The following is a 9,571-nucleotide window of genomic DNA, read 5'->3' on the forward strand; positions in this document are numbered from 1 at the left end:
CTACACAGGACACTCGCACCTAAGCCTCCTGCTGAAGCATCATCCCGGCCTATGAGTGCTCGATTTCTTAATTACAAAGGTAGAGACAGCATTCCGCTAGGCACAAGGAATTCGTATCTTCTCTATCAGAATGCAAAAATCCTCTTCTTTCCGAATTACACCAAGGAAATGCAAATGAGAAGGCGGTCCTATGAAGCAGTCAAACAGAAGCTTAGAGCTCTAAATCTGTTGTATGTATATGCTCATGTTTTCGTCTCGGCTCAAAGTAATTCACGATAACAAGATGCACTTCTTTGAGACGCCTGAGGCCACCTGGGAATGGCTCACTGAGGAGAGGCAACTGGGCAGCCAGTACCGGACAGCACCCCCTTTCGCGAAATGGAAAAACAGTACTGGTTGCAGTAGAAACGGAGAGTGGAAAGAGAATCCGCACCTGCTTTCGGCAAGGGTAGGGGACCGACTCGGGTCAATTCACCCTCCTCTGGTTCTGGCTCATCGGCACCCTCTCCTGAGTGATCACGACAACAGGTTCCCCAAGGAGATCAACTTGATTGAAGGGGCAGCTGGGCAGGGATTGCCGCACCCGAACGGCCCCCCTATCAACTCCGAGAGCACCTGAGGCTGGGCAAAGTATGAACTGAGCCACCCGCAGGGCGAACCAGACCAGCAGCAGCTAAGAGAGCTGCCGACACACTGACACAAATGTACCCACAATAAGGGCGGGGGTCCACCACTCCATGTTCAGGACCACTATGGTTCTATGTTTTGTTAACAAGTTAGGGGCGACAGATGCTTCTCGAGGAAAGCATGGGGTGTGGGGGTTGTTTGGGGGAAGGTTTTGTGTTGTGGTCTTATTTGGTTTAACGTCTGTTTGTTATTATTGCGCTCATTAGACGCATCCCATTGCACTGACACAAATGCTCTGGCTAGCGTGCTGCTGGAGTAGCCTTGAGGAAGGAGCTAAACCCCACATACTACCCATGTCTGAGGAGACATTGACACGCTATTTTCCTTCCGATGTCTGTCTTATGTGGCTATGGCATCTATCCATATCATGACACGCAATGTTAACATTCTTCTGCTCCACGTTACTGAGGTACACACATTGTTTCCTCCCCTCAATTCTAATGTTGTGAGAAGCCCACTTAATTGGGAATCATTGCCCGTTCCTGGCCTGTCAGGGGTTGGACAGAGTTTATCATGCGGGTTATGGCGATCCTCCTACGCTGTTGGTTCCCCATGGTTGTCACCTAGAATTGGCTGGATTCCCAGAGGTGATACATAGCCCTCACTGGAAAATTGGAGGGGAGACAACTGAATTTCCAATGTCTTTATGCTCTACCAACTGTGTTAGACTCTTTCTTGGGTGTCCACACACAGATTATGGCTAAACTTCCAAGCAGGCTGATGTATATGGGAGGTGACTTTAAGGCAGTCTTGGAGACTGCCGTTGATTCCACCGGTGCTGTGATGAAACATAGACGTTACGTTGCCCTGCACCTATCTGGTTGGGTCTTGGCGCTCGGCCTCTGTGACATATGGAGGCTATTGAATCCATGGGGGCAGTAATATACACACACACTTCAGCCACCCATCACACCTATGCCTGTATTGACATGATACTCACGCCAGCTGCAGATTGCAGGTGCTTTTCGCAGGTACAAATTCCGGCATGTGGGATTTCGGACCATGCCCCCTAACGTCTTATGACAAAGGCCACTGATAAGGACCCTTGTGCCTTAATGTGTGGTATCTCCAGGATGCCCAGTACACTCAAGCGGTAGGAGAAGAGATCAAAACAGATTTCCAGGTCAACATAGGGTCAGTGAGGTCCACAGGCACACTTTGGGCAGCCTGTAAGGTCACTATTAGAGGCCGTGCCAAAAATCTAGTAAGGCGACGGGAGCAAGCCACGCACCATCACATCACGCAACTCAAAGCCAAGGCACTCCAATTGAAGCCACAACTTCCCTCTGCTCCATGAGAGAATGTTGGCAGACATTTGGAATTGATCCAGGAGGAGATCTGCAAAGTGTCCCCTGAGGCAGAGAATCAGGAATGGCAAGCGACTACAGACCGGGTATACAGCTGGGGAGACAAAAACGGCAAACTCCTGTATTGGCTTGCATCTCTCCCATTGGCTGGTATGCTTATCCTGGAAATCATGGACAGCCATGGTGAAATACATCATACTCCCTGGCCATAGCCCAGACATTTGGCACCTATTACAAGCAGTTGTACGCGGCAGCTCTGCGATCCTCAGATGAGAGGGCCTCACCCCTACTGGAAGATGTACCCCTCCCATGATTCACACCAGTGGAGAAACAGGACCTAGATGCCCCTGTTACACTCGAAGAAATAACAGGGGCCATTGGGGCAATGGCATCTGGGAAAACATCTGGTTCAGATGGTTTCCTCATGGAATTTTACGCTAAATACAAGGACCTAGTTGCTCCACACTTATTAAAACTATACAAAGAGGCGGTGAAGGATGGCTTCATGCCGAGAGAGATTGACCGAGCCACTATAGTCGTGATCCACAAGACATAGTCCCCATCAGTCTCTTGCGCAGAGTACTGTCCTATTTTGCTTCTCAGTGGAGAAGTCAAAATCCTGGCAACTCTTCTTACCACCTGATTCAAATGCATCCTGCAGAGCCTCATACATGTGGGCCAATGCAGCTTTATGCAGATGAGGAGTATCTCACTGTCCCATGCACTGGCCTTGCTTCTCGTAGACTATGAGAAAGCTTTTGACACTGTGGATCGGGACTACCTCGCCCAAGTCCAGAGGCAAGCAGGTATTGGACCCCGGTTTTAAAGATGCGTCCAGGTACTCTACTCCTGCCCCACAGCACAGATGAAGGTAAATGGGGTAGTGTCTGATGTCTTCTGCATACGCCGGGGAACCAGGAAGGGTTGTCCCCGCTTCTTTTTGCTCTGGCAATCGAGCCGTTAGCTCAGCTTATTGGATGCAATGCTCAGATTAGCAGGTGGACATGGGGACATGGGATATAGACCGTGGAGTTCGAAAAGCATTATACATGGACAATGTTCTCTTATACCTTTCTAGCCCAGAGCAAAGTGGCCCTCACTGCCTCGTGATACTTTGGCTTTTTGCTGATGCTTCTGATTTGAATGTCAATCCTGCTAGTGCCACTGTCACCCACACGGTACTGTGTGACCTGGTAGGCTGATATCCCGATACGTAAACTAGGTTTCTGATATCTAGGTATACAAGTGACACTCCATCCGGCCATTACATGGTTGCTTAATATGACAACATTGATCCAGAAAGTCAAAATCGACCTGTAAAAAATGTCAATCCCGCCCACTGAATGTCATGGGCAGGATCGCCCTATACAAAATGATGGTTCGCCCATGAGTTGTGTATCTTTTCCAGAATTTGCCACAAGTTTTACCTCTGCACTGGTTCCAGGAGATGGATTCCTTGGCCACACGCGTCTTATGGCATAGTAAGAGAACCATATTGGTGTACGCCAAATGTCATTGTGGTCTATGCGATGGAGGTCTCGGCATAACAAAACTTTACCTGTACTACTTGGCATCACAATTAATCATCATAAATGACTGGTTCACGGGGTATGGTCCGACCCTGCGTACAGGGTAGAATTTGCCGCTATGTGCTTCTCCAACTTGATGACCATGCTATACAGGGCCATGATCCCCACTGCATTGCCGGAGGTGACTCGCATGGTGATTCTCAGCTGGTGGGCGGCACTGATTCACATGGCTTGTGCAGCCATACTTACGCAACAAACTTCCCTGTGGCATAGCAAATAGGGGAGGTGTCGGCCTTGGATAGGTTTAGTTGCTGGGTTGCAATACGCATTACCCTGCTGGGGGATGCATGGAGTGGGATGCATATGCACTCCTTCCAAGACCTTCAGTCCGCATGCAAACTTTCCCTGACCCAATTCCACAAGTACCTCCAATTGCACCATGCTCTACATGCAGACATTGTACATGGCACCTACCTACCAGAATTCAGCACCCTTGAGGCTAAGATCACACTGGGTGCCCTTGAGAGGGGAGGGGTCACACAGATCTATTGTACTCCTATCATTAGTGCCCCTGATTTTGTTGGTTTCCTCCAAGCGAAATGGGAGGAGTGGGTGGGCCCTGATGGCGCACAGGGTCCTTATGATTTCCTCTTGCCTAAGGCTGGTCCAAACATATTATCTTCACTGTGCATACCTCACTCCAGATCGTCTACACAAAGCAGGCCTCCTGCCACTCTCTGGATGCTCCAGATGCTCCCAAACACCCGCAAATTTATATCACATGGTCTGGGAATGTCTAGCATTCAAAGATTTTGTGAGGCGGTGGTGGAAGACCTTTCCACAGAACTGGGCTGGGAAGTAGACCTTTCCCCAACATTGCTGCTGCTGGGTATATTGGATGGGGCTGGAAGTATGAGCGCGGATAGGGCCCTGCTAAGCATGGCAACCATAGTAGCCAAAAGAGACATTGCTGCTCACTGGAAATTGGCAACACCACAAACAATCACCCAATGGCGACGAGGAAAAGATCGGTGTGGCCCTGCAAGAGAAACCAGTGTATGAGGCTAGAGGCTGCTCTACCAAATATTAAAAGATTTGGGGAAAATGGTAGGAGGAAGCAGGCATGCATTGGTTGCTCTAATACGGTTTAAGTGTTACATGACCAGCTGATCTCTGGACTCAGTGGGACATATGTGGTGGAAGTACTAGATTTGTTCTCTGTGGATTAAAATGTATCAGTTGATTTATGTGATCTTTGTATGCACTATTCACTTGCAAAAATTAATAGAGTTGTTTATGAAATTTCAAAACAATTAAAAAACACAACCGTAACATATAGTTTCAATAGAACTGTAAGGTGGCTTCTAGCTATAACAACTGGGTGCTTTAGTTAATCATATAACTATGAAACCTCTGTGTCTATAAAAGATGGGTCAATATTTTACTTCACTGATTATATTACTTTGTAATTATTCCATCTGAGTAGCTGCATCTATAGGGAATAAAATGTAGGCCAGCACTTCATATGCAAGTCTGTAACAGCAGCTGTTGTATTGTGGTTACAGACCCCTGCCAGATGTCCATGGATGAAGGGTCCTGCGCCCAGTACATACTGCTCTGGTATTATCACCAAGACACTAACTCCTGCCGCCCATTCGTCTTCGGAGGATGTGGAGGAAACAGCAACCAGTTTAAATCGAAACTGAAGTGTGAGATCAGGTGCAAAAGCACCCCAGGTAACATGACCGAGCGGCATGAGTGCCATATTGCTCATGTCTGTGTTACAGTGTACTTCTTGGGACTAAATAAGACACCCCGTTCACAGGGCTTTCTCTGGAAGGAAGGAAGCATGGTGTTGGTATGTGGTACTAACCGAACTCCTGGTTATCAAGAACACCGTGCATCACGTGACAGGCTGCGACAAAAGAGAACGTTGTTACTGGGGCATGCGCAGTGTAGGAAATAAATTGTACTGTTTTCTCACAATAAGCTCATTTGTGCATAAAGGGCAAAAGCATTACCTCCTTCTTCCACACTGCCCACATCTTTTCAAATCCCCTTTCTTCCTATCTCTTGCAATTCTCTTCCTCTCTCATTAATCCTCTGTTTCTCTGTCTTGTGCCCGTTCAATCTCAGGGCCTTATATGGATCGCGGCGGATGGAATACTCTGTCACAAACGTGACGGATATCCCATCCGCCGTATTACAATCTCCATAGGATACAATGGGATCGTAATACGGTGGATGGGATCTCCCTCATGTTTGCTATAGAGTATTCCCCTCCGCCAAGATCTAAATTAGGCCCTCAGTTTCTATATGTCCAGCATTTCCTTTCACTCAGTTTCTATTTAGTAGTCCTCTCTATCTTTTTTCTTACTATCTTTCTGTCTCACGCCAATGTTTCGTATCATGTAGTTTCCCCCTTTTTTCCTCAAATATTTTCTCTTTCAATCTTTCCTCGGTTTCGTTTTGTGTCTATCACTTTCCACGTTCCTCCATCCAGATTGTCTCTCCATCATTTACATGATCTGTATTTTCTTTTGTTTTCCTTCTGAAGCTTAGTCTGCCGAATCTGCTGCAGTTCAGCTCTCTCAGTTTTTTGCTTGGAGAGGTAGAGCTGGCATTCTTAGGATGTGAGGGAGAAAAGGTGACAAAAGATCCAGGTCTTATGCGTTCCTGCATATAATAGAGAGTATTTGAGGTGGGCTACTTGTCCTCGGCAATGGGAGGCCCCTTCCCCATTAATTTGCAAGACTTAGAGATGTGCCAGAATAGGTTGAAAAAGTTGTAGTCTGTGTGGAGATAATTCCATTGATATTTCCTGTAATATTTGTGTATCACTGTGACTCCTTTTTAGAGCTTCAGAGTCTTTGAGGACAAAGGGAATTCATAAATCCCAAAAATCCCCGTGTTTCGCCCCTTCACACTGGCCTAAAAGCCTGGGGCTTCCTCAGGGCTGCCCATTTAAGAGAACAAATATTGTAAACAAATACTGATGAGGTGTGAATATGTTTCACATCAGAGGCAAAATATTCATTAAATATATTCATATATACACAAAGATATTTGTTTATCATGGTTACAAGTTTCCACCGTCAGGGATGGATTAATACATGATATTAAATAAAGTGTCAGGAGAAAAGAAAAAGAGGGGGGCGGAAGGGGAAGAAGCCAAGAACGAAGGGAGTCATTGTGGTTATCATAATAAATCCGAGGTAAGAAATACACAAGAAATATTAATATTAAGATAAACAGAAGTATATACATACAGTGTTATCACGTTGTTATTCAGTGAAGTAGACAGTGGTCCATATGTAGGTACACAAAGCATACAACCCACATGGACCTCGATGTAAAATCATGTTGCTTGCCCAGCATTTCATTGCATCTTAACATATCTTAAATGGGGGTGTAGACACAAGCAAATAGAGACATATGTCACATATTGTTTGTGCTGATCATGCAACTAGATTAATTCCAGAAATACTTTCCTGTCTCCTGTACACCAAGCTACAACTCTTTCCCTTACTAGAAGTGTGTTAACATGTTTTGGCGATATTAAATTAATGATGTATTGTGAGTCCTTCTTTGGGGTAACACTTGTCTTACTTCAGAAATAACAAATGGTGAGAGTTTTATTGAAAAATAGCAATTAAGATAGACATTGAATTTAATTAACCATTCTCCATTCTTGACCAAAATAGAAATTGTGTGTCAAACATTTACCTTAAATGGCGAAATATTTTAATTATCTAGTGAGGAGTTCATCAGTGTATAGATGTTCATATTTTTTGACATTCAAGACTACAAAGAGAACAAAAAAGAAATCATCAAAACAGTTTCAGCACACCACAGTGGAAAGCAGGCTTCTTCACGATGAACTGTTAATCTATGCTTAACAAGTAGTGACTTTTTCATACCATGAATAATTATAATGGTAAATATTTGGTAAAAACAGTCTTTATACATAAACTAAATGTAGCATTGGTTGATGGTCATTCAATGGAAATCTGTTCACATATCAGTTCGAAGTCTAAAAGTGTTTAATAACAAAAGAATCATTTATTTGTGAATTACAGAGACTGGCGACAAGGGAATACCCCAACCCCCAATTGGGCATTAGCTGCACAAACATACATTTGTAGTTTTTCGTATACAGGGCTCCAATGGAGAACATGTTATGAGACTCAAATAAAATGTTACACTGGTGCAGGATCCTGAAATCCTGAAGAAGTATGCAACAACCTTCAAATAGATACAGAAAAGCAAACCCTTGCTGCTGAGCAAGTTAAGCAGAAATTCCTTGCCTCAAATGCCAAGCATGGAAATTACGCTTTACATGTCATAGATGGGTACAACCTGATGACATGGTTAGAGAAGAAAGATGGCTGCAGCAGTTACAGTTACGTTCAAGCAAAATTGTAATACCTTGAATTAAGCAAACTTACCAGCACTGCCTTTCAGTACAGTGCTATAACCTTGGAATGTATACATTTCTGTATCAAATTAAATAGTTGAACTCATTACAAATAGTTCCCCTTTGCACTAATGCTACCTACCGTTATTGCCATAGATAGTCATATAAGATTTTGCAATTATGGTGTAAGGGAGTGCAATTAAAAATTGTTGAAGTTTCTTTGTTTACTGTCTTACATTCTTTCTTAATTACATGAATTATAAGCTGCCCTGTTTCTTCCTTTGCCTTGTCAGTCCACAGTGGTTGAGGTGTGCTAATGAATAGAAAAGAAGGGGAATTTTGAATGGCCAGGAAAATATCTGACTCGGAGATAATACACACAAGGGGATAATTAAAATGGGGTAGAATAAAAAAGAAATCTGTCACCTAATCCCACTCTCCTATATGTGGAAATCCACATTTTGTGGATAAATGTGTGCTACATCTAACGGTGCATTTTTTCTTTCTATTCTTGTTCTTAGAATCCACTCCAGGGAGGTGATTTTATTTGTCCATCGTTTCACAAACAATGTTGATCTTTAGAATGAAGTTCTATTTCCAGAACCTACGCAGTTTGGATGTTGCTGCAGGAAGAACCATGACCAATAGAACAGTGTTCTTCATGAGAAAAAATGAAGATAAGTCCAGCGATTAGGTGCCAGTCATGCAAGCACACATCATGATTAAAGAAAAAGAACATCTTGTGGGAGGAAAGACATTCAATGACTACCGAAAGGAGTGAGGGGGCTGACAACTGTACTTTACTTTACTGATTTGTTAGTAAGTGAAGTAAAAAAATGACTACTGGTAAAAGCAAGAAGACTTGGAATACAATTGATGGCATTTTACTTCTGATTTCCATAGGACCTCTGCCGAAAAGTGCAGTTGTGACATCTGTTGTCAAGAACGTAAGTGTGGTTGTTATGCACAGACTGGATGACCATGTTTGTACTTTGACTTAAATTGATGATATGACTTGTGCCACAAAACTATTGGTAGGTTAAAATTCACTGTGTGAATAGGGTCAAATAAAGTTGCATATTTTCTGGTCGTTTCAACATGGGTGGATGGAATTTCTTGAGGCGAGTAGAAATCACAGATTTAAATGTTGAATCCTGCTCAGTGGGACTCAGAGACTTACTGTCTTTTGAATACAACAAAACAAAATATTCCACCCTCATTTGGGAATCACTGCACCAAAGTTAGTGTCACACAGTAAAATGTAAATGCAATCTCAGTAGCTATAAAAGCAACTTGATTTCATGTAATTAACCGTGTTCTATAGCACCGTTCTGGGAATTGTTAAAATAAATTCGTTTTTTAAAAAAAGTCGTGATGGATTGGAGTATTGCAGTTTATGAAAGTAGGTGTAAAGTATGTTTTAAAATATGCTTTTATTCACATTATTTCCTTGTGCCTAGATCTCATATGGTACTTTTAAATCACACAGTAGGTTGTATGTGTTTGTATTCACAACCACTGGTTATTTAATCCTTCAAATAAGCAGCTATTTCAATCAAAAACACTTTCAGTTAAACACACCTTAATCAAATATATTTCAATCAAACCCTAATCCTATCAAACATCTAAGC

At 43.4% G+C, this 9,571-nt stretch overlaps 1 protein-coding gene across 1 annotated transcript in view; it reads left to right on the top strand.

Annotated features, from left to right (window-relative positions):
• Positions 1-9,270, top strand: part of LOC146855703 (uncharacterized) — a 1,104,791-nt gene extending 1,095,521 nt beyond the window's left edge. The window contains exons 101-102 of the mRNA XM_085653597.1: positions 5,089-5,259; positions 8,462-9,270. Of these exons, the coding sequence (XP_085509723.1) occupies positions 5,089-5,259; positions 8,462-8,481 (191 nt within the window). The 3' untranslated portion in view covers positions 8,482-9,270. The remainder of the gene's footprint in view (positions 1-5,088; positions 5,260-8,461) is intronic.
• The last annotated feature ends 301 nt before the right edge of the window (positions 9,271-9,571 follow it).

The sequence above is a fragment of the Triturus cristatus genome, chromosome 4_1 (genome assembly GCF_964204655.1).
Source record: "Triturus cristatus chromosome 4_1, aTriCri1.1, whole genome shotgun sequence".
NCBI classification, from domain to species: domain Eukaryota; kingdom Metazoa; phylum Chordata; class Amphibia; order Caudata; family Salamandridae; genus Triturus; species Triturus cristatus.